This window comes from Lutjanus erythropterus, chromosome 9 (assembly GCF_056507025.1).
Source record: "Lutjanus erythropterus isolate fLutEry1 chromosome 9, fLutEry1.hap2, whole genome shotgun sequence".
Classification (NCBI taxonomy): domain Eukaryota; kingdom Metazoa; phylum Chordata; class Actinopteri; order Lutjaniformes; family Lutjanidae; genus Lutjanus; species Lutjanus erythropterus.
The window spans coordinates 15,263,181-15,289,690 of record NC_139325.1 but is presented as its reverse complement, the minus strand read 5'-3'; the positions used below and the strand labels follow the sequence as shown (position 1 = coordinate 15,289,690).

The window sequence follows — 26,510 nt, the reverse complement described above, 5'->3', positions numbered from 1 at the left end:
CTGCTCATTATCCTCCACTGGGTGCAGGGTGGGTCGAGGGGGATAATATATATTTGGGTCTCTTCCGCTGTAAACATTTCAGCAGTTCAAAGGGTGATCTGCATAGACACAGGGTGCCATTATAATTACGCCGTCTATCTAATTGTGACATACAAGGTTCATCCATGACAATCGGAGCATGAGATTTAAGCACAATATTGGCCCAGCATGGGAGGTAAGGGCGGGGAGTCTGTGAGGACTCAACGAGTGAATTAGAACGCTTGGCCTTGGCATGGGAAATAAATGGAGCAGAAATTACATTGTCATTTTTCAGGATCGGCCGGGATGGAGGGAACTCAGAAGGACCGGCGAGGCAGACGAATCGAGATGGCTGTAACTAAGGAACACTTTTGTTTACACTGAATAATGATATTTTGGATGGACACCCAGGTTTTTTTTTTTACAGTAGATTATGCTAGACATGTGTTGAGAGCCAGACTTATGAGCACAGTACAGTACAGTATGTAGACTTTTAGATTTTTGCCAAATTTTGACCAGCACACAGCCAGTTTTAAGTACTTTTACCTCTTTAGCATGTGTTACAAGCTCTATTACGTATGCTGCTCAAAATCAGTTTGATCTGAGCAGAGATTTTGAATTTAACCCCAGTACCTCTAGTGTTGTTAATCCTTGCTGACGTTATTTAGCTTGTTTTCCAGTAAATCCACTCATTCATTCTCATAATACTATAATAGAGCCACCAGCTACTCGCTGTGTTTGCTATGAAGCTGGAGTCATAAACCTATTAATATTGGAGGGAACAGTACAGCTTTGTTGGAACATGACCTGCCGTGATGTTTGGATTGAGATGCTACTTAGTGGTTTATTGAGGCATTTGTAATCCAATATTTGATGTCTAGAAATAGAAGTTGCTCCACATGATACTCCCAACATGTGAGCCATTAATTGTACCATGCATATAATATTTTACCATTAAGTTAAGTGTTTTACAAAGTTAAATTTGGTTTGTCGCTCTTTAAATAACTAGAAAAATGATGAGGCCACGTTGTCCAGAGCTGTGACATGACACACGTGCGAGTCCTCTCCAGTCTCTCACAGATGCGATGTCACAGCCTTGCACTATGCAAATGCTGTCCCCTCTTTGTTGTTTCTCCCCGCCACACGCCAGCGTGACTTCAGTTGCATAGCTGAGTTCATTGTCCGTAGACACCGTTATATAACTTGTTATCTGCACAGCCACATGAAATTTGGAATAACTCAAAAAGGAGGTAGGTACCTCCATCTTTGATTTCCCATCACTTAAAATAAGATGTAGGCGCATGGTAAAATTAGAAGTTCCAACAGAAAGAGGTTACATTTAGAGTATGTATAACAAGGGCCTAAGTTGTAGTAGACCTTCAGTTTCAACTTTTGATGGGTGTTTGGAGAAAATTTTATTATTCATGCTCAAATACCTTATCTTTACAGTGCTGTGTTTTGGTTAAAAAAAAAGTTCCCTCCTTGAATATTGTTGTTCTAGCAACCAGTACCAGCATTCAGTGTTTTGGCCCCTGAAGGGTCAAGTGCGAAAATATGGTATGTTCTAAAATACAGTTCCTTTCCCTTGCATTTCTTTGCTTTTCATTATTCTTTCATATCCTCACTATACCTTCAGAGTAAAATTCAGCAAATTCAGCGGATCCATTGAGTGACAGTTGACAATATATATAAGATACAGTACAGTTGTATTTATCTTGCATGATAAAAGTAACTATTTCATTTCAAATAGTGTCGGAAACTTCCCAAAAAAGCCATTATGTGGACCTTGTGTTAAGATTTTTGTTAAAAACAACCTACTCACCTGTCAGTAAAGCATAGTTAATCTAAAGGTGGGTTCACACAAACCTCGTTTAGTCCAGTTGAACCAGTCTTGGAGGGTTTACCTCCTTGTTGCGGTTGGTTTTGAACTCAGACCAAACAATCTCAAAAGCGTGGTCTCACCACCGTCAGGTGAACTCTAGAGTGGGTCATTTCTGGTGTGAATACCATTTGAACCTTTCAAAGTACAGTACAGTAGCAGTTTTGCATGTGTCATTTCATTGGTTAAAAACATTTTCTCTTCCCGTTTTGGTGACTGGTGACCTAATAGTGCTTTTGCTTCCAAAATGTGGACTGGCAGAGGACAAAGCTGGACTCATGATGGTGCAAGAAATCCCTGCATTAATATGTGTTGTCTAATGTCTGTTGATATGCACGCAACATCAGCACCAACATAAACAGAACCTGATGGCGCTCAAATGTAAAGGCTGTATAAGATGCTCCAGGCTGCTGACATAGTATTAAGAGTGAGAAAGTCCATATGTGAAGGAGGTGGAGTGGAGGGATGACTTAAACAAACACTGCACTTTGACCCAGGAGACCAGAGTTTTTGTCCCAAGTGAAAGGTACATAATGTTGCATCACGTGACCTTTGTCATTGACTTTTGTGCTGTGAGTCACCTCAGTGACATGACTTTTGTTTTTACGATTTGCTTCAGTTATGTCACATGACGTACGTAACATGGTTATTGTATCCCCAAACATGGTCTTATCTTAAACCTAACCAAGTAGTTTTTTGTGCTTTAACTGTGATGGTTTTACAGAGTTGAGCACGGTTTCACAGCATTAATTATGCTGTAAAATATACATTTAGTGAAAGGTACCTCGTTCATCAGTATCAAATGTCGAGGAGTGATGACAAGTCTTCATTATGTGATGAGTTGGGATGATACATGTTATTCTACCATAAGAATTATGTTTACAATTTATGGACTATGTGAGTTTTGCCTCTGTGATCGCAAACGGGATAAGCTGGGAAACTGAACCCATGAAACAATCATCCTTGCATCCTTGAGTTGGTTCAATTCAGAGGCCTGACCTCCAGGTGTGAATCTGACCTCAGTTGACTTTCAAAAGTACAAATCATGCTGTCACAAGGAAGAAGTTTATTGAATTTATCCATTCAAAATAAAGAAAGAACCTCTGATCATTAAGCTCTGAGTTGTGGAACCTCATCTTGTTCCCTGGAATAACGTAATGGGGAAAAAGGGAGTAGGTTTTATAACTCTGCATCTGAGATGCTGAGAACACTGTGTGAAGGTTATATAGCAATTCCTGAATGTCATTAGGATATCCAAGGTGAGGCAGTTACACCCATGCTACAGCAGACCCACTAACAAAGTCACAGTCATATGTCTATTTATTTGTGTGTGTTTATATGTGGTGTGATAAGGGGGTGTCTCAGATGGACATGCAGCTGCTAGGCAACAAATCCCATCAATGGCACCAATGCGCTGCAGTAATCTGACGGCGTGGCTCTGGGGGGCCTGACCAGCCATGATCTCAGGCCTAGAAATGAAGCTCCCACCTCCAGTTATTCCAGTTATGCCTTTGTAGAGGCAGAGTGACATGCCATGGGCACACACGCATGGGCATACACGTGCAGGCACACATGCACGCGTACAGACACACACTTTCGCTCACAAACAGCGAGGGGCCGCATTCCTGAAAAGAATGGGGCTCTTTAACAGGGGGTTAAGGAAGGGTGGGGTGTGTGCAGATTACAAGGTGATGTGAAAGAAATGTGCTGATTTGCAACGGTGAAAGTGTTTGTCACCTCATTATTCCGTTTGGACTTTACTTTTTTTTCCATTCATACACTTAAGATAGATTGATAGATAATAGATGATAAAACACTAAAAGAAAAGAACAAGGTATGAGTGCATTAGTTATCAGGGGACATAAAATGCACAGTATTTGCTCTTGCTGCTGGGAGTCTCTCAATTAAAACAATAAGAAAAAAAACATAGTTTGATGACAATACTGATTTCTAATTTTGAACATTGTTGCAAACATTTGGGATTATGTAAGTACACAGCTCAATAAAATATATTGACATAGACATAGACATATATGTCTAGTAATTGTTTTTGACATTTTAATGCTGAAATGTGGCATATTGTACCTTTAAATTAAAAAAGGAGAAGAGTGATTGAGTGGGCAGCTATGGAGAAATCCCTGCCACCCCCAGGTCTTCTGCTTGGTGCCATATCATCCCACTTCACTATTTGCATTTATCTGTTTTACTTATCCTTATTTTTTTCCCTTCTGATCTCTGTGTCACAACTCGTAATGTCTTCATAAATACATTATACAGTAGTGGCTACTTTATATCTTGATTTTCTCTCAAATAGGTAATGATGATTGTGGGTGCCGGCATGGCTCCATAGGCATCCACCTTAAACGTGGTGAATTTTTCCTGTGATTTAAAATGAAAAGACTTAAGATAATGCAGTTGTGCTCTGTAAAGCTGACACAGTGGTGCTTTGAGCTGAATGCTAACATCAGCATGCTAACATGCTCACAATGACCATGTTAACATACTGCTTCAGAGGTATAATGTTTACCATTCATGTTGCAGGTGTTTGGTCATACAAGTAAAATCAAAGTATTGGACAAGTTGAAATTTTAAATCCATTGATGGCGCTAGAGGAAAAATCAGGAGATGAGTGAAATAGAAAGGTCTGTAGAACATTTCAGGCCATTCAATATAGGTTCACTACAGACATAGTGTTACCTTGGCTAAAATCATATCCTGTTTTGAAATTTTAAGTTTAGAATTGTTTTTTTTACAACTGTTTTACAACTTATACTTTGCTTTGTATGATGTAAAATAGCCCTGTCACATGGCTCTCCTCACTGGCATGATCCACTCTCCCTTTCCCCATTCCAGAGTTCCCCCTAAACTGGTCTGTCTTTCCTCCTGTTTTCCCTCCTTCCCTCCCTCTTTCACTTCTCCTGTTTCCCTCTGACCCTCCCACACTCCCCCTCCTCCACACCAGCAGCCTTGGCCCTCAGTGGGTGTGTGTGCTGTCACCAGGACTATTGTGCTCCCCAGTGCAGAGCCACGCTTTACAGTTTAGACTTGCTCTGTCTATACTCCCACTGATCCCTTTGAATGGAAATCCCTCTGCTGGCCTTGTATTCAGAGGCTGTTTATCTCCTCTCTGTGTGTGAGTGTGTGTGTGTGTGTGTGTTCAGTTGATGTACTGTATACCACTTAAATTCCCTGCTTCTGCAGGAGGGTTGCCCCCTCCTCTTTGTTTTTAACTAACAGGAATGAATAAAAAATGCATAGACTACATTCCTGGGTGACGGAGAAACAAGGAGCCATATGGATCTGCCATCAACACAATGCTTTTGTTTTGGCCATGTCCTGTTCACTAATGATCAGAAACATGCAAAACAGCTTTTATGCAGATTCTTACCAGACTTGACTAGTTTTACAGTTGGTTAATACTGTATTAGTGTGACTCAAACAATGGCAGGAGCTTTGGCTATTTTTACCCCTAATTTAGTCTGTTGTAAGTTCTCAGAAGAGGAGGGAAGGGGGTAAATAACATTGAGCACAACTCATGGGAGGCATGAAACCACAAGAAAATGAGAACAATAATGTCAGTGTTATCCTTTGACTCATCAGCATTTTATATTTTATTATGACATCTGTTGTTTAAGTCATTTATAAGGAAAAATGCCAAACAGGCCAGGATCTCACTTCTTTTCTTTGTCTTATCTGACAGTAAACTGCATTCATGGTGGTTTTGGACCATTTTTCAGACAAAAAAAAATCAATATAAAGAATTCCAGACTAAAGGATCTACCAGATGATCAAGAAAATAATTATTAGATTGATCACCAGTTAAAATAGCTGTAGTTCCTAGAGCGCAATGTCAACATGGATCCACAATCTTAATGATAGGATTCAGGATAATCACGTATCTTAAAATAAGGAAGGACCTGATAAGCAGAGATCCCTCATTTAAGTGAATACAGCTTAAAATACATGTCTGCTACCAGATGATCCGAGCTGTTGCTGGTATGTCTCTGTTTTGTTCAGTGTAAACCACTTTTCTTGGCATGTGGGGCTGGAGTGGAAGTTCAGATCTATAAGGGGTGTGCATATCATATCGTTCAAGATGTGTCTCCCTGGTGTGATTAAATGTACAATAAACCACTGTAATATTTAAGAAGTGCAAGAAGTAAGAGGCAATACAAGGGACTACTTTCACCACCTTGAACAGATGCACCCAGTTGAGTCAGACCTCAACAGCTGATATTATTTTCAGGACATATCACCCACCCCTAAGATCTAAATGCTTCATTTATCCTTACATCATGTTGGTATTTACAGTGTGGTGGTACCATCTATAATGCTTTGTGCCAAATGTTTGATACATTTATGCAAACGCATCAGAATTAAGCTCAGGAATTTTGGTAATTTTGCCCAATTTCAATATAAAAATTGCATCTTTAAAAGCTAAAGGCCCATTTCATTGCAACCATGCACTGCATTCAGCAGCACACTTTTCCATTACGTGTACAGATAATTTTTCAGCCCCCCATCAAAAAGGAATTCAATAAAATTACAACCCTGCGCATGCACAGTGCATTCTCCCATTTCTCTCACACTAACACACCTTGTGATCTGAGTCAAGGGACTACATGGTTTCAGGTAAGATTTAATTACTGGAGTGAATATGTTTTATATTTTATGGTATTTTAGCTAACCAGCAGATGGTAGCCAAAAGCAAAGTACACAGTTTATAACTTGTTAACACACTCTGCCAGTTTTTGCGAACCATTTTAATTAATCTACTTCAGTTCTGCTCAGACATTTCCTTGATTGTTGTTGTTGTTGTTGTTGTTGTTGTTGTTGTTGAAAATGCTGTTAAGTGAGTCCACTTTTTATTTCTGTTAGAAGGATTTACATGTATGTCTGCTCATGACATGGTGAAAGGTTTGTTTTTATGTCTATGACATGATAAATGCAATTTTAGCAAATGACCCCTATGTATCCATTTTTTATTTCTGCTGTTTCCCATTAATTGGAATTGTTAAACTCGAATCACAGCTGCAGATTGTCAAACAGCTCTGTCTACATCTGCAGCTTTGTGTGCTCCATGCTGCCTGAGCTGCTCTGATATTTTGAGAAGATCTAATTAATGGCTGTAATATTGTAAGGCCAGGCATGCCATCACTGCTATGTGTCTGGTCGGCATAACTAAAGGTGTTTATGTCTCGCGTAACTGCTAATGCCAAGTATCTGGCATAACTTCTATCTTCTGTACTACTCACAGTTTGCTCCCTGGCCCAAATGTTCATGGGTTTAAATCCTGTGCGTGCGTGCCTGCATGCTGTCTGTGTCATCAATCTGTCTGTCTAACACCCAGCTGCATGACGCATGTCTTTGTTTACCTGATTGTGACATGCATAGATGATTGCACCCAGTGACGCAAATATCCTACATCCATGCGTGATTTTATGGGTTGTGTTTCTTTGTATGCAAACAGCACCGCCCAACCCCTCCTGAGGCCAAACTAGGTCAGATATATGAGGAAATGTATTTTTGTCTCACTAGCTTGAGGGTACATGTCTCACCCAGTGAGAATGATGGATGATGAGCAGATGATGTGTTCAGGGTAAAAGTAGTTTTTGGAATTTTGCTACTTTTGATGTCATTTCTGGGGTACCCTCAAGCATTTGTTTGATTATGCTGTCCTAAAGATTTTTTAGATTTATAAGTCATTTTTACCTTCACTGCAGCTGACTGCAGGTAATGTTGCTCTGCCTTGTGTTACAGGTGTCCTTAGCCTTGTGTATAGCCTTGTATGCACCCTGCGTCCTGTGGTATATAGCTCTTTAGCTCTCCAGGCTATCTATAAGTAGCTGCTCCAGCTTACCTGTCGCTATTAATACCTACAGATTAACCACCTGCGATTCACAGGCACCTGTGATACAACTACCTGACACGTTTTCAGGAAAAGCTCCTCAAAGGCAGCACTTTAGTCATAGAGGTTTCAGCTTTCAGCCTCAGTGCTGCTGGAGACAAAGCCTCGCTGCTGCATGCAGGGATGGTGATGTTTACTGGCCTGCTAACCTGTGGCTGATGTGGATGTTCCCTTTGGAACTTTTTTTTTGTTGGGGAAAAAAAAATTTTTTTTCTTCCACAGGAAACTGATTCCTTGCCAGGCTGAGGGGCTCACTTTGAAGCCAGTGCTTTTAAAACTTTACATCAATCAAATAGCTGTTTTCCAGTGTCAGCTTTCTGCTGAGACTTTTAGCTGCTTTAGAGTGGCATGACCCTCGCACCACCTCGCATGATCCAGCTGTCAGCTGTCCTGCACCCTGAGCTGCGGAAGTTACATGAGTCATGACGCTTATTAAGCCTCCCGAGTTCTGACAGCAGGACTGCAACGTTAAACTATGGTGCTTAATATGCTTTCATTCATTCATTCATTCAATCATTCATTAGCGCACTAGATTTGTATTTTATCCACTGGCTGTGGCTGTAGTTTTGGTATATGCTGCAGAAAGCAGAGCTATCTAATCTATAGCTCTTGTTTTTTTCAGATTGTTTTAGGGCAGCAACTAAATTGTCATTGTCAATTAATCTGTTGATCATTTTCTCAATTAGTATTTTGGTCCATAAAATGTTGAGAAATGTTTATCACCATCTACCAAAGTCCAAGATGACGTCCTCAAATATTTTGTTTTGTCCACAACCCAAATATATTCAGTTTACTGTAAGAGAGGACTGAAGAAACCAGGAACCATTCACATTTGAGAAACTGAATTCAGAAAATTTTGGCATTTTTTCATTAAAAATTTTCTCAAAACAATCGATCATCAAAAAGTTGGCAATTATTTTAATAGTTGACAACTAAGCGATCAGTCAACTAATAGTTGCAGCTCTAGATTGTTTTTCATTCAGTCTCATTTTGCATGTTATTATAAATGCAATAAAATAACTAAAATAGGGCATCTCTGGTATCATAATACAGTGAAAATAAAAATAAAATGGGACTGAATCATAATGTTACTGTTGCACAGGCCTAAAATAATTGTTCTATTGCAGTTCTAGTAGTATAGTAGTATAGTATACAGATTCTATTCAGATGGTTCTCTATCATTTCGATCAGGCTTATTCAATTACTTTTTTAGAAGGGGCAGATTTGACATGCCAAGGGGCTGAATGTTTACATTTCCTATGCCTGACCTGTAAAGTTGTAAATTTTTTCCTCCATTTTTAATTTTCACAATTGGAAAAGAAACCTTATGTACTATAGTACAGGGGAAAAATGAACCTGTATAATCTTAGATTAGAAGTAGGTTGTAAAATTTTTGTTAAATCCTTCAGCTGAAACAGGCATTTTAATGTTAGAACGTATTAAAATGTGTCTCTGTACATCTAAGTGTCTGTACCAACAGACATAACTAATGAATGAGCTAATTAGCCTACTAAAAAATGATGATATTCTAATAAACAGTGTAAACACTCATAAGAAACTTAGAATGTTAGCAGGTTGTTTAATAAAATCACAATGATATAGTTTTTTCATATTTATATATGATAAAATGGCTTGAGTGAAGTCATTAAAATGTTGTCAATGTGACAGGCCTGCTTTAGTCTAAATATCAATATGTTTTAATCCTAAACCATATGTAATCTCTTCCTGGCTTCCATTGTAATTAATGCTATTGAAACTGTGGGCTTGTGTCTTGCTATCTTTATAGGGTTCCCTCACATTAACCTCATACATCTGAGGGCCCCTGCCCTGCACAATTGTAGCTTGTCTCCCCCTAGTGGTTTTCATGCATCCTGCAGTACAGTTGAGGGATCTGGTTACAGAGATTAGATGATGAATTCATGAGAGATTTCTTTTTCATAATGAAGAATTATTAATCACAGGATGGGTCATCGCTACAGATTGTGATATAGAAAGAGCAAAGTTTGGCACCCAGTTTACCCGGACGATAAAACTTTCGCAGCATGAAGCAATTAGGGAGAGAGCTTCCCTTCAATTGAGCTCTCTTCAAACTTTGATTCAACATGCTGCTGGAGACAGTTGAAAAATTCACTCCATGAATTTAAATGTGCTGAGAGGTTTTCACAGGGGCTTTGAGGATAGATTCCCCCTCTGAAAAGAATTCCTCGTCCTGCTTTTAAAGACCTTTTAAAAGCAGAATGTTTGATACATGTGGAGAATTTAGAGCAGATGCTTACAGTGCGATGCCTCTGCTGTGAACCCCCGCGGTGAGAGTTGAAAAGTGTTGCGGGCAGGTTCGTGCTTGTACCTGTTATCCCTGGAGATTTGGCTCACAGGGCAGCACAATGTACGTCGTCAAGATAGTCTTGCTGATTGAGCACTCTGGCAAAACTGGTTACCAGTGTGTGTGTGTGTGTGTGTGTGTGTGTGTGTGTGTGTGTGTGTGTGTGTGTGTATTTGTGTGTTTTGTGCATGCCAGTGTTTTTTTTTTTCCTTTTTTGAGTATTACTTAGAATTAAGGTGGTGCAAAATGAGGTCAAGGGTTCAAATCCTGGCCACAATGAAATGATAGAGAAACTGAAATAGAAAAGGGAAAGTCCCAACAAAATCCTGGGACTTTACCTCTTTTTTTGTGTGTGCCTCAACTATTTGAAACCAAAGTAGGAGAACTTTCATTTCTCTTTTCATTGTGTTTTATTGCATTCAGGGTTTGGGTTTCTTTCCAGCTTTAGTGATGCATTTTCTGCTCCACATTATATTTTGTCCTCAAAAACCCTACTTCTCTGCAGGGTTCTTACTGGAAATCCTTGAAAAGACTTTAATTTTAATGTAGTGTTTTCACGATTGAAAAAATGCTTGGATTTTGGATAAAGTTTTAGTTAGGTTAAAGCTTTTTAGATAAAGAAATAAAATAAGTCAGAGAGAGCTTAATTGCCTAACAAAATAAAGACGGCTCCACTTGAGCCTCACTGGCACTCTGCACCTGCACCTGTACTTGTTATATACAGGGTTCATGCACTTTCTCTCAAGTCAAATTCAAGCACTTTTCAAGCTTTTTCGGTGTGATAATATATGTAATTTCCCACAGCAGTAAGGTCCTGAAAAAGACTGAAAAGTGCTTCAATGTGACTCTGGAAAAGGTGTAGGAACTCTGTTTCTGATCTACTTAACAGAAGTCTGTCTTACACTCTTCATTTGAGGGACTTTTATTACCAGTTTCTCTTAAATTTCAGTCAGTGATGCGTTGTTTTTCATCTGTCTCCTCCAGAGGATGATGTTGATTTGGAGGCCCTGGTGAATGACATGAACTCTTCGCTGGAGAGCCTTTACTCCACTTGCAGTGGTCAGCAGACAGAGTCCACGCCACTGCTGCACAATGGACAGACCTCTTCTTCACACCAACATCATCATCATCACACGCAACACATCCAGCCTCGGCAGGGTCACCACTCACATGCGCTAAGCCACGTCTCCCCGGAGCCGCCCTCCTCCTCCTCCTCTTCCGCGGAGTCGCCACAAACCGGCCTCCGACGGTCACAACCCATGCACATCCTCGCTGTCAGGTAGGTTTTCCCACAGTGTACGGTGCTTCTTAATTGATTTTTATATATTTCTTTGTCCACTTCAGCAGCTCATGTTTGGATAGGCTGTGTGGCAGGCGCCAGCCAAGAAAGGGAACTGACCTCTTGAGGGAGCTGTTGAGTCTAGCATGAAAGACAGGTCATATAAGCATATACAGTATTTGGCAAGTAATCATACTTCACAGAACACGGTAGTTACTGGTCTACCACTACCTCTATCTGTTAGTTTGTGTTGTTGTGTGACTTCAGTGAATCTGAACTATCTTTTTTAAACACCAAAGTCAAACAGTAACACAAACAAACTGACTGATTGAAGCAGCAGTAGACCAGCAACTCATGTGTCTCCTGATTTTGCTCATGGAGTTAAAGAAATAAAAATATTCTCAATAGAGCATACACTTAACTGATATCGATCTTCTTTTAGGTGGATCTTTTTCTAGTGGCTAAAATACCTTTTATTGCTGGTACTCTCCTTCTCTTGACCGGCATCTCCTGTAGCTAATACACTGACTATTGAAGTGCCTCATATAACATTCATTCACAACAATCAAGAACCTGAACTGTTCCTTCAAGCACCTGTTAGAAAATCAGCCCAAAGTGCTAACTTCTCTCTTGTCTGTAAGGTGGGCAGTTAATCGAGTATAATCATGTAGTCAGTCAACAGAAGATGCATCTCTCTGTCTTATATGAAAATAAACTCAATTCCTTTAGGTTTTGGAGTGTTGGTTGAAAAAACATTTATTATGAAACATCACCTTGGTCTTGAGGAAATCTTCCACCATTATTCTGACATTTCCCAGACCTACAATTGATGAAATAGTTGAAAAAGTTTGTTGTAGCACATATTGAACTTAATATAGCTCATGGTTGAAGGAAAATTCAAATGCTGCTGCTCAGTAAAATGTGTGCATTCATCAGGTGCGCTCGGGCAAACAGAGGTAAGGCACAAAGACTTAAGCTAAGTCCCTCCATCCTCGTACATTTGCACATGCATAGGCACACACACGTGCAGAGCTCCAACCCGTTTTTCTCTCCACATTGGAAAAGAAGCCTCTCACTGTACACTGTCATCCCTCCACACCCTCTCGATAATTGCGCACAATGTTTCCTCCCCACTCCCTCGCTTTAGCCCTTGAATGACCCGTTCCTCCTTGTCACTCCCTCTTTGTCTCAAACTACACGAGCAGGAGCAGAAAGGTAAAAATTCTAATTTATTTTAGCATCAAGTACAGACGTCTCTCTCAATTTAAAGAGCAGTAACCCATATTCTCCCCAACACTGTTATTGTATGCATTCAGAAGTGCTCACACAGCCAGTGTCAGCTCTTATTATTCACCTTCAGAGTACATGACAGAAAAGGAGGGATGGTCAGGTAATGGAGTATTCTGTCTTATGAGCTCTCCCTCTCAAACTCACACATGCTCTCTCACACACACACACACACAGACTCAGGCCCTGAAGTTCTTATTATTCAGGCCTGACCTCTGGATAACCCTGTTCTCAAGCTCAGATGGGACAACATCAAAAGGCCCGTTCCCTTTTGAACTCACTGCATTCTACAGAGAGTTTGATAGAGACAGAGAGAAAGAGTCTTCTACAGTGATTCTCTGAGCTAGAATTTCACAAACCAGTCTGCCTGTTTTTTTTAAAAAATCCAGAAAGATCCTGAAAAGTTTATGATCAGCTGTCAAATAATCATTCCTCTTCCAGGCAGGCCACAAGCTTACACTATACAGTATGTGCCTAATTTAAAAACGGCTTTAAAGTGATGTCTTGATTCAATATTGATGCGTGATAAATATTTCAGAAAATTATCTGGCAGGCTGCAGGGGTCTGTGATTTCCACTTCATTATGGGGAGATCAGATGGAAACAGGCATGAGGCTGGATACTGTACAGCAATGCTTTATTAACTCTCTCCTACGCATATTTCACATGTGTCAGCGGCTCTCATTTCAAAGTTCTCCTATTTCACTTTTCACGAGGCTGTTCCAGGTCACGACCCAAGACTTCGGGTCATATTTTAGCCCATTTTATGAGTGAACATACAGAGTAACACTTTATTTGAAAGGGGCGTGTATAAGACTGTCATTACACTGTCATAACTCTGTCGTGACACCTTTATGACATCATTAAGTGTCATTGAGTCAGTTATGTCATTTGTAATGCAAAGTTGGCATTGTTTGAGATGTCTTTGTTATGACAACTTGTCACTGATCAAGCCAAAAATGTCTTTATTAAGACATCTTGACATAAATCAAGACACAAATGTCTTTGTTATGATAACTTAACATTACCAGCAGGGGCCAGTTTGACAAGATTGGCTACAGTACTGAGGTGGTTTTCTTGCTGGGTTTGGCACCTGGCACTCCGGGGCTGAGCCAGTTAATTAGGCAGCTAGCTCCACAGCTAACTGAGCTAACTAGCTAATGGGAGGTATTGCAGAAAAGGCTGCGGGGGCCTGTGATTTCCACTTTATTATGGGGAGATCAAATGGAAACAGACATGAGGCTGGATACTGTACAGCAATGCTTTATTAACTCTCTCTTGTGCATATTTCACATGTCAGCAGCTCTCATTTCAACCTTCTCCTGTTTCACTTTTCACAAGGCTGTTCCAGGTCACGACCCAAGACTTCGGGTCATAATTTTGCCCATTTTATTAGTGAACGTGACAACACTTTATAAATGAGACTCAACAATCAGCTATCTTTTTGGTATGATTACAAACAGCTCTGGCTCTGCCTTTAAAGGTTTAAAGACTCTAAAAAAAGTTCTCAATCATCTTTTTAAGAATGATGGGGTCCTAGATGAGTTCGGAGAGTAATAAGTTGTTATGACAATTTGACATTACCAACAGTGGTCAGTTTGACAACAGGGAACAACAGGGTTTTCTTGTTGGGTTTGGCTTCTTACAACCTGGGAAGTCAACCAGTTATGTGGCTAGCTCCATGGTTAACTAGCTTATGCCAGCTACAGATAACAGCAGACAGCTCTTAGCCTACTTCAGGATCAAGTAAACTACCTAACTAACTAAACTATCTATCCATCAGGTAACTCTTTAAGTTAAATCATCTTAATGCTGTACTCTATATTCAAACATTATAACATTTAATGACATCTTTGTGACCAGTTCAAATGGTACCACTTTAGTTGAAGTCAAGGAAATTATTTAGGACACAGTTTTAATGGTCTTATGACAGCCACTGTCAAAACCAGCCACATATTACAATTTAACCTAATGTAAGGACATAAAGTCTAAACAGTTTCATACTGTCAAGTTGTCATAACAAGGACATTATTTGCTTGATTAATGTCAAGTTTTTATTAACAACATCTGAAACAATGTCAAATGACGCTTAACGACAACAGTCATAAACATTCAGAAAGACTCATGGCAGTGTTGTGCACACCCCTTCAAACAAGGTTTTACCAGGAACATGGACTGATGCTATAAAGTCATGTTTGACCACAGCATGACTGTTCCTTTCTTCTGTTTCCTTTTCGTCCAGGAGGTTGCAGGAGGAGGAGCAGCAGCTGAGGACATCGTCTCTCCCAGCCATCCCAAACCCCTTCCCTGAGCTCTGCAGTCCAGCCAGCTCCCATGTCCTCAGTCCTGGCTCCCTACCTCCTGGAGAACCCTCCACTGGCAACTATGTAAGTCAAACCCCACATAAACACACTGTAGAAACCTTCCAGAAACTTTTCAGGAATTCAGAGAGTTTATTTTTCCCAGCAGGGCTCTTGTGGGTTTAATATTTTACTCTGCATTATAATTTGCTGTGGTTGCACTGGATACAAAACATGGTCCACATACGGTATATGGGAGGCCATTTCATATGCGTTTCCCTTTGAAAAACAGGATATGAGACATCAGCTGATTTTGATTTACTTTTATGTTGATAACTGAAACGCGTGTGTCACTTGTTTTGAAGGATGCAAGATTTGAGTATCGTAAATCAGCTGTGTGTAGTGGTCAACTGTGTGTTGGACATAAGCATTTAGGAATTTTCCCTGCTGTACATCTGCCCCATGTTTTGCTCATCTGAGGCGTGTTGATTGCTTGCATGTGATAGCGAGCGCTGTTTCTGTACAGTGCCTGCATGTGCTCAAGAGAGGGTTTGTGGCTTTGTTTGAGGAAAAAAAAAGAACGAGGTGATGACTGCTGGCACAGAGACTGCACTGTAAAAGTAAACCTTTTGTTTTAACTTAAAAAAGAATCTGTCAGGGCTGCCTTAAAATTTTAAGTTATTTGAAAAGATATGTTGAGGTAATTTTGTAATGATTCAAAGCAAACTTTTCCAGTCAAATAGACTTGATTAATTTAGTTCTACTTAAGACACTGTATTTAATAAGCTTAAGAAATTAAGTTTAACCAACTTTTTCACAAGTTTTCATCATATATGTTTCCTTCATACTATAAAAAGGGTCTATAAAAAGAATTTTAACTCTCAAACAATGCATGCTGGTAAATCTGCAAATATGCTGATTATATTTCTTTAAAAACTTAGTTTAATGAGTTGATTGAACTCTGTAAAGTGCATTCATTCAACTCATCAAATTTTAAGTTTAATTAACTTTAATAAATAAAACTTGGTTATTTATTTTAAGTCAAAGGTATAATATGCAACGTGTTTTGTAAACATATGTATAGGCTCATATATCACTTATGACCGACTAGAAGGGTGTGGTGGTATGGCTGTATCTGCAGAGACCCTGCCCCCGGCCTGCATGTCCTTACTTTCCTCATTATTTTGCTGTGCTCGGGACACTTTACGAACCCAAAACTTCAGTACTTGGTGCATTCATGAACAGCTCAGACAAATCCCACTGATTCTACTTTTAATGAGAAATAGATTAGTTTAGTCCTCTAAATTCCTGTATGTTGTTTTACAGTGTGTATGTGTGTGTGTTCATGTGTGTGTACCTGCACACATGGCTGCATTTCTATGAGCCTGTTTGCATTTGTGTGTTCATCTGTTGACAAAGATTTAGAGACTGGTGTGTCTATTCCTGGAAGTCAGAGTCCCTCCATCATCACTTTTAATGATCTTCACATGGGGCCACTCTGTGCTGGTTACAGTAACATACCAGCTTACAGTAATGTGAGGGTGGACTATTTCTCATAAGTTCGCTCCCTGGCTGTGATCCTGGCCTGTTCTGGCCATACAAGATCATACGCCACAGTCCCAGTGAAGTTGTTTCCCGCCAACACGAGCTTAATATGACCTGCTCTGTTTTCTCAAACGTCAGCTCATTAATCACTTCATGAATTGATAAACCCGTGGCAACCAGTAAATGCTTTAAGAGTTGGGAAGTTGTGGCTTTGAATTGCCATCTGTGACATAAATACAGCTCTAAATATTTAACATTGGGCTGAACCATGAAAGGTTCGGTTTCATTCTGGTCTTCACGAGTGGGAAAGTTGTTTCTTTCTCTGTGGGAATGTCGTAGGATTGAATTACTGGCTGCGGCATAAATTCAACACTGCCTTATAAATCTTAGTTCATACGGTAAATAGGTCAAAGATTAATGTCTTACTAAGTGGTTATGAGTTTTGCATTGAATTACTAGCTGTGACATAACTTTGGCTCTGTATAAGTAAAACAGGCGTGTCTGGTAAATATTCAGAAACCTATTTATTAGAGTGGGAGACCTTCACTTGACGGGAATGTTGTTGGTTTTTTGGATTCCCAGATGGCCTGTTAAGAGTGCACTATAGACCGGGAAGTGGAGTGGGGGGTTGAAGGAGGTGCAGGGGAGTTGGTGATTAGCAGCAGAGGTAAATTATTCCTGTGGTCATACAGTAATCAGATGATGAAATATATGTAAACGTGCAACTTTGAGATCAGAAAAAACAGACACAGGTCTGACCAGCTCTGCTTTTTGAGCCACTTTTTTTTTTTACCAACCTTTGTCAGGGGGGAGGCTCACACTCACACTTTCAAACCTCTTGGTCTAGTTGATTAAATGTTGTTAGTCGGCACCAGAGTCACAGGTTGTTTGAACAAGTTTTTAATATTTTATTAATATACAACCTTGTTTAACTGTTGACTGTAAGATGTCATGCTGCCACCCACCACGCTCCAGTGCATAACCCTGTTGAGCACAGGCATGTGGATGTTAACCTGCAAGAAGACCAGACTGCTGGTGCTAGTGCTGCTAACATTAGCCACACTCTAATAAACAATATGACATTGTTTTCTTACCTTTATGGCTCATCTAATTTTTCTTCTCTGTATAATCAACAGGAAAATTAGCTGTTAGGAACATCTCTAATTTTTAATTAACAACAACTTAAGAATTTTATTCGTCATATTAGCCGTAACACCAATGATGGCGTAGAGCTGAAATGCGCTTTTTTGTCCATAATAAACTAGAAAACTATCAGTAAGTGCCAGTATTTTGTTATGCTATGTTTTTAATCATTACTGTGATCATGCACTTTATATTAATCAAGATTTGGAGTTGTGCGCCCTGCTGGTTTTTAAAAGTCATATTACAAAATATGAATTTCAGTGGAGTGTAAAAAAAAAGTTCTGCTCAGAATGCTGTAAAATCTGAACATGACTAAAGTTAAACCATCATTAGATAAAGAAAAGCAGAGTTATAATTGGTTTTCTTTTGCATGGATCGCCAGACTTATCTAATGAAGAAGCACAGCTGTGGAGTTGTAGAACAGTTGTGGAAAATTGGATTCCTTTTGTGTGTTTACTGTGTGTGCACTGTGCACACTCTTTTGTTAACTTGTGTGAGTGTGCTGTGCATCCATCCATGCGTACGGGCGTATTTGTTTTTTAGATGCATGTGTGTTTGTGTGTTTGTGCTCACGCCTGCCTGTTTGTCTTTGTGAGTTCTGTAAACTATTTACAGCATTGGCAGTGTCTATCCATTGTTGATGGCAATGGAAAGTATGTCTCATTGTGGTTGTTCTTCAGTGGAAATTCAATTCAGCACCTTTCAACTGCAAAAAAAAAAAAAAAAAAAAAAACCTCCCCTGGAGCCATCTCATCATACACATGTGCTTTTGGGGTCCGACTCCAGAACCGTGTGGGGCAGTTTTTTTGTACATACACCTCCCTTGAGTGGATCAGATCGGTGGAGGAGTGAGTGATCTGTTTAGGGTTTGACAAGTGGGATGGCGAGCAGGTAAATTATTGCTCCCTGCCTACTCGCCAAGGCCTCTAACCATAATCATTTAAACCATATGTGCTCTGTTTCGTGCCATCTTGTCTTTATCTCTCTTCGTCAGTCTGTCTCTATCTACCCCTCTCCCTGCCCTCCAAGCATCCAGTCCAGCGAGCCAGCCTGCTGGTGAGAAGTTTCTCTGTTTAGTTTACTGAATTTTCCAACCTCCGGGCGCTTTCTGACAGACTCTCATACTTCTGTCCCTCTGTTCCTCCTTACCTCACTCCTTGGCCTCTGTGCAGGATGCATGAGGACGCAGTGCAAGGCTGTCAGGAATCACTGGGCAAGCTGTTTGACATGGCCATATGATTCCTAATTACCTCACTTTCCTCTGCTCTCTCCTCTCCCTTCTGTCCTTCTCCATTTCTCCATTCCTATCCCTCCTCTCTCCAGTGTGTCTTCATAGCTGAGCTTTCTTAAAGGAGAAAATCTGAAATAGGGATTGAATATATTCAGTTATGTTATTAGAAATAATGGTTCGTACAAAGTACATACCCGATTCCAAAAAATTTGGGTCGCTGTGTTTAAAAATATACATAAAAACATATTGAAATGATTTGCAAATACTTTTGAACCCATTCAGTTGAATACAGAGCAAATAAAGACATTAATGTTCAAACTGATTAATGTAATTGTTTTGTGTAAATACACAACTAAAAAAGTCGTTGTCTGGATGGCAGCATATGTTGCTCCAAAATGACTGCTAGTGCACCCTGATATCACCACAAGTGCTGGCTTTTGAACTTTGAGCTGGTAACAGTCTGGATGGTTCTTTTCCTCTTCAGTTCGTCGGACATGACATCCATGATTTCCAAAAAAGAGATTGAGGTGTGAACTTGTCAGACCACAGCACACGTTACTGTCAGTCCATCTCAGATGAACTTTCTCAGTTTTTTGTTGACCCTGTTCCAACTTTTTTGAGTCTGTGTTGCAGGCATCAAATCTTAAATCACCGTATATTTACAAAAAAAAATAAAGTTGATCAGTTTGAATATTAAATATATTTTCTTTGTTCTGTATTCAATTGTATACAAATCAAAAAGTATTTGCAAATCATTTCATTCTGTTCTTATTTAAGTTTTACACAACATCTCAACTTTTGGAATTAGGGTTTGTACTCAAATGTGTTAACAGCAGGTGTGTGTGTGCCAAACCTACAGTTTGAGCTGTTGTTCTTAAGTGTAGCATCAATGAAACACACAAGGCCAAATCAGAATGAATACATTTGGTTAGCGTGGGAGCTAACAGAATGATTAAGAACATCGAACTAGGAAACTGCCATCTATGAGCCACCAGTCAAGTGTGGTTTGTGTGAAAGTGTGCACAGATGGACACTTAAAAAAGTGACTTGCTGTGCCTGCGTAGGATTACTACAAACATAATTTTGAATTCCAAAACTCCATATATCTTTCCACACACAGCCAACCTGCCAAAAAGCAGGTATTACATTCATGCTATACTTAAGAAAATACTAGGGCCTCGGCCGGTGTAATCCATGTCGTGCAATGGAAAAACCTATAAGAAGCCTTGAATGCAAGGCAGTTAGCTGGTATATCCATTAATTTTCTCAGTCTAGGTTCATGACAGTCTGTCCTCAGTAGTGCAATAGAGAGCGCTGTTATGTGCTCACTTGGACACTGTGTTCTCATAACTGCCCCGGTCGCTCTAGTGTGGGAACACTGATTTGATCACTGGGTTGCCAGATTTTGCTGGATTTACTGTACTTGGACTGGATGTCCTGTAGCTCACTGTGCTCTGATGGTATGGCAGGATCCCCACGCCCTGTCTGTGTTTCATTATCTTTCTATTGGTCCGTCTATCTCTGTGTGTCTCAGACTGTATGTCAGTGTTTGTCTTTCTGTCTGTCACAAGTACTCCTCTGTCCTCCAAGTCTTTTACTCCAAACTTTTAGTTGAGTCAAACTTCCTCTTGATCTCAGGCTGGCAGTAGTGCTGTTCAGTGTGTCCTGTAACAGTTTAGCTCACTAGATGAAAACTTATTCACACATGATGAAGTAAGATGCCTAAAATAGTGCATGGTGCCAGACTAGCAGTTGGCACTCATAATGTTAGCTAATGGGCTGTTGGTGCTCAGTTGCACAAGTCTGACAAATGATGCTATTGCTTTCTACATCATGCAGGCCTGTCCAACATGTCTTCACTTCTTCATGCATTATCAAGACAGCTAAATACAGTATGTAAAAAAGGCTTAAATACATTTTGCACCTGTTTATATTATGTGTCTTCTGATAGTGGCAACAGCATTTGAAAGAGAGCACACTTGGTAAGTAAAATGTTAAGGGTTATGAAAATGTTCTACCTATTTATAGTATTAGATTTTGACAGTGGAAGCAACATGTGTGACACATAATCAGGATGCAGAATGTACTGATATATGCATAAAAGCTTTTGTACTAATCTTTTGAACATGGGTAATACTTGTACTGCATATTTGCTGCTGTTTATGTGTTGCTCCCATCATTTAATGGTAAAAAGCTAATCTATTGAGGCTTTTCTATTATCTCTCCTGGCCATGCTGAGTCATTGATTTGCATTTACATCACCCTTGTAAGGCACTGAGATGTGCTGCATTGCACTTGAAATGAGCCTTCTCCGGAGATGGGGCGAAAGAACGCTGGACCGGACTTTAAGTGGGCTGCAGTGACATCTTCATCGACTGTGGGCAACCAGTGATGACGCCCCTTCTTCCCCTTAAACAAACATGTTACAAGACTCAACTCATTGCTGTGCAGGATATCAGAGAGAAAGACATTTTTAAAAGTCTCTGGGGGCCTTTTCCACCAAATAAGCTTTAGTTCTTGAACCTTGCTGCTATTTAGCGAACCTGCCCACATTTCCACCAAGTTTGAGCAGAGCCATTGTTATCAAGGATGTCATCAACAGAGGGCATTGCACAATGCTCAACAACCTGTAGAATATGACATGTTCACTTTGGTTTCCAAGAAAAACCTGAAATCAATTTTTTTTAAGCTGGGAACCAACTTTTTCAGGCTCTGAGTATTTTTTTTGGGTGGAAATGCTCAGAATGGTTCAACATTAGGTGCTTGAATTGGAAAGGGACTGGTTCAGTGTTTGTGGAAAAAGCCTGTGTATTCAGCTCTCAGTGCCTTTGTAGCTTATAACTGAACCTCTGTGGCTTGAAATTTAGTTTCTCTCTTGCATCCTTGTTTTTACTTTCAGATATCTGCTATATTCTACTGTTTCACTGTGTAGAAGTTATTGTTGGTGAAAACCCAACATTTCTTGTTTTTTCTGCTTCATAATACAAGCGTTTAAACAACAAAATAGTGGGGGACTTTTATTGTGGGGAATTGAAAGCAAACTTAGTCTTAATCCACTACGGGAAAGGCGTTGCACATTAAATCTCATATTGTGTGCAATAAATGTGTACATATCTATACACATTTTTAGATTTTGTAAGAAAATCACTAAAATTTTCCTAAAATGGAAACAGCTGTAACACATTTTTTACATGCAGGTAAGATTACATGGTTTCCTTAGTATCCTTTTCCTTCTCATGCTTGGAATCTGCCATTGCTGCCACCGTATCCCTGAAGGGATCATTAACATTTGCTCTAATGTTGGTGATGCTGATCACTTTTCCACCTCATCTCACTTTTCCTCACCTCGATCTCTGCATGACTTTGACTCTAGTTGAGTCAGCCGGACTTCAAAGCGGTGACACCTACTTATCAAAAAAGCATTTTGTGAATGTTGTCAGTATCAGGTGAAGTGTACGGAGGTATAATTTAAATGATGAGCTCATGATGTTAGAAGTCTCCATATCTACTTGTAGAGATCATGCAACCCATTTTAGATTAGTCTCAATTTAAGATAATTACTCTTGTGTAACACTGAAAATGTCGCAAATCCAGTATAATAAGCAGCACTATATCCACTTCTATTCAATTATTCACAGAAAGAACTAACAAGGAAGGTAGTTTGCAGTAAAGAGACAGACAGCATACTGTCTCACTTTGCATCTCGGTATAAGCTGCGGCAAAAGACTATAAAATATCATGATTACTTATCAAACACTGTAGAATATAAGCATTGCATACACTCAGTTTGGTGCTAGTCCTCCCCAGCAGCTGAAAGAAATCTGTAAAGTAATAAGTGGCCAAAAATTTAATGAGGCAAAATTTTTCAACATTTTCCTTGTCTATGTGTGCTTGTGCATGAAAATGTGAGGAACTGTGTAGCTAGTATGCTATCGCTTAGACTCTAAAACCTCTAAATGCTTCTTCCAGCTTTCATTGCTAAGACTGGGTGGAAACAATTAGATTGCTGAACCAATCCAAAGTCTTTAGGGCCCCTTCATATTGGGTTCAGTGACATTAACTGCTCACTACTCACTGCTACTCACTACTACCTTGCATTTAGAAATCTCCAGTCAATCAGTCGGTGAAAACTTTAAAACTCAACTTTAAAGTACTTGCTACAGTGTTCTTATCAAAACAAGCTGTAAATATCACAGACATATTATCCCCTTATAAAGCTGGTACAGTGATTGTGTTAGCAAACAGTAGCTTATATGCACATCACATGACAACACTATAGAGCACATTAGCATTCTTCTGGAGTTGTGTTTGTGTCCACCTGATTGACATAAATCTGATATTCCGTCTCCTTTTAGCTCTGTTTTGGTCTCTACCAGTTTGTGAGAAAAATATTCAGTTTGGCTGCTAAATGTTCCACTGTCTTCATTAGCAAGATACTTTTTCTGCCTGACGTTTGGTGCTGTGCAGGTAGCACAAAGTTGGTTTTTAGCTGAAAACAGCTGCCTGCTGCAGCCAAAAAAACACACTGATGAGAGTGGTGAGAGTGCCAAGCTTTATTGCCAAGTGATGTCTAAAAATTATAATCTTTAGCCTCTAAGTACCAGTGCATTTTCTATTTAAGAAAGGAGTTTTACACAATGAATATTTGAAGAATCCATTCTAGTTTCTGAAAAGAAGGCAGATGGATTTAAACTAGAAACACCCGGTCCATAAATGATGGGCATCGATCCACTCCTCCTCTCACTCTGTTAGCGCTGAAGCATGGCATTCCTTGGCTGCCTCCTTCCTCAAAGTTGGAAATACTCCGGGTCAAAGGGTAGATTTTTCCACTGTAAACGGAAAAGCAGAGTGGAATGCTGTCGATGCCCAAACTGTTGGCCTCAGTGTGTGGGAACGTCTGTGGGTGCATGCACGAGTGCGTGAGTGTGTGTATTTAAAAGTCAGGGAGGTTCACTTTTGTGTGTGTGCATCTAATGTATGTATGTTACCCTTTACAAGCGAGGGATACTTACGTGTGTGCATCTGTGAGAGCGTTAGCCAATATGTTTATATGTGTGTGTGTTCTGCTTCTCATTGTAGCCCTGATGTGTTCTGCAGGCTGCACTGTGCGGAGATCAAAGGTGACACAGCGCCAGAAATCTGCTGCCTCACTCTTCCAGCAGCCAGCTTGCTTTTAAATGGATCTTAAAGTGAAATATTAAACACACACACACACACGCAGACACTTGTTGTATTGTGTAATCAGCTGCTAGTCACGTTCATATGTTTGCCGTGTGTGTGTGTGTGTGTGTGTGTGTGTGTGTGTGTGTGCATATGTGAGCTTTGTGCTGTTTATGCCACATGGATTGTTTATATCTGTGTGATTATTTGTAACTGATGTGAATATAAATAATGTGCTCAGACTGGATGTTTTATTGAGTTTGTGCATGCGTGCATCCATGTGTGTATATTTGATGCATGCCTGCCTGTTGGCCTCATTATTCTTAACATTACATCTCGTCTCTGAGCCCAAGGCGCACACAGAAACACACACATACATACACACAAACACACAGACACGTTTCCATCACTTCAGAGGACATCACATTGACTTAAATTCATTTTCTGGAGACTTTCCTAACTTTACCCATAACACAACTTGCCTAACCCTAACCCTTAACCTAACCTTAAAATAACATTAAATTTACCGTAACTGAAACCCAAGTCTCCACCCTGTAATTTGATTTACATTATCAGGACTTGCATTTTGTCCCCGTAAGACCAGTGAGTCCCCACACTGTGAATTTATGAACAGGTTAATGTCCCCAAAACATGACCAATACTCACACAGACATACACTTTTGCGTGTTATCTGATGCTCTCTGTGGCAGAGGTAAAGAGAGCATGCAGGCAGTACAGTAACCCTTTGTCACCACACATATTTCTGCTCTCTTTCTCAAACAGACACACACACAAACATGTTCACAAATTGCATTGAGTAACTGAGTGGATTTGCAGCATTCGGTGCCGTGAAATACAAATTGTTTGGCCGCTGTTGGATAAATGCAACGTGGAGACGAGACAGACAGGTTGTGGTTGAATCTGGAACATGTCATGTGTCAGGGCCATATTTATCCCCCGCTGCTAAATGGAAACATGCCTCGACCTGCTACTGCCACACATGCACACACAGGCGCACACATACACACGGCCTGTTGTTAATAATAAGGTAGGCTGGAGTGATTGGTCTGAGTAATGGCTCACTTTAAATAAATAAGACTTTAAAATTGGCGCTGGACAAAGCCCCTTGGGAATAGATCAACATCTTGTAGACCGTGTATTAAGATCTTTGTGGTTATGTGAAAGTTTGGTTGTGCATGAGTATATCCGACCGAAATCAAGACTTTACTTGAGCAACTTATTTTGTGGCCAACTTTCTGTGAAGTATCCCACTTAGGCAGATTGTTAGACACAAAATATTGGTTTAAAATGATCCTGTTGCATGCTAAATTAAATTACACGCTTCCAGTAAAAATAGGTCAGTGTCACTGGAACCATTTAACCATCTGCAGCTAACATCCACTGCCTACACTGTGGCAGAAAACTGCACGTGATGAACACCACATTGTAGCCCTGAGCTAATGAAAAAGCAGCAGCGGATAAATAAATTCCAGCTATAGAGATTTTGTATTAAAACATAAACTGCCGCTGCTAAAGTCCTCAACAGTTGACTTTTAACAAGGAACAGAAGGTGACTTTAGGTATACACTGCTACAGTACATAATATAAATACTAAGGAAGTGTGGAGACTGGAAAACAAAATCTAATCTTAAAATACATTTAAAAATGTATCTGCTTCCAAGCATTGTGCTGCAAGAAAAAAAATCATGTCTATATAGATATATATACAACAGAACAAAATCATGGCGTGGTCAACTAGTTTCAAGAGAGTGTATTTGAATGTAGTAAAACTTTGACCAGACCAGCCACTGAGTTTGTGCACAGTTCACATTGTGACTGAAGTAAGTACAATATCTGATCTCAAACTGCCCATTTTGCCTGCGTGGAAACAGCTATTTCAACTTTCAACTGTTTTAAAATATCATCATCTTGAAGGTCAGTAGAGAAAACCAAACAAGAGCAGGTACAGTCCCAAAGTCACAGAGACGTGGACACGAGTCACATGACTTGGACTTGAGTCAGACTCACAAAATCTGATGACTTTAGACTTGACAAAATCAAAAAGAACTTGCCACTTGACTTGGACTTTTAACACCAGTGACTCAAGACCTCACTTGGACTTAAGCCTTTTGACTTGAAAGTACTTGATACCTTCTCCCAAGTCCAAAGATTAAAATGAATTTATTATGTTCTTTAAGACATGTGAATTCACAAGTTAGTGTATTTCCCTTCAATTCCTGAATCGACTATTGTTAGCTCTATTCATTCCCAGCAAGTCAACACTTAATTCCCCAAATCCATTTTGTTTGAACCAATCGGACAGCACCCTTTCAAGCTGCAGAAGATTCAGTTACTGAGCTCCAGTTGGAAAAAATAATACCAAACATAATTTAGTGTACAAAAACTACCAGGTGGTCAACAAAAAAGCGGATTGCAGT

The 26,510-nt window shown here is 39.8% G+C and overlaps 1 protein-coding gene across 3 annotated transcripts in view; it reads left to right on the top strand.

Annotated features, from left to right (window-relative positions):
• grb10b (growth factor receptor-bound protein 10b) overlaps nt 1-26,510 on the top strand; it is a 90,314-nt gene that overhangs the window by 33,747 nt on the left and 30,057 nt on the right. For all 3 annotated transcript variants that reach the window (XM_084726260.1, XM_084726261.1, XM_084726259.1), the window contains exons 4-5: nt 11,113-11,407; nt 14,936-15,080. In XM_084726260.1, the coding sequence (XP_084582386.1) occupies nt 11,113-11,407; nt 14,936-15,080 (440 nt within the window). The remainder of the gene's footprint in view (nt 1-11,112; nt 11,408-14,935; nt 15,081-26,510) is intronic.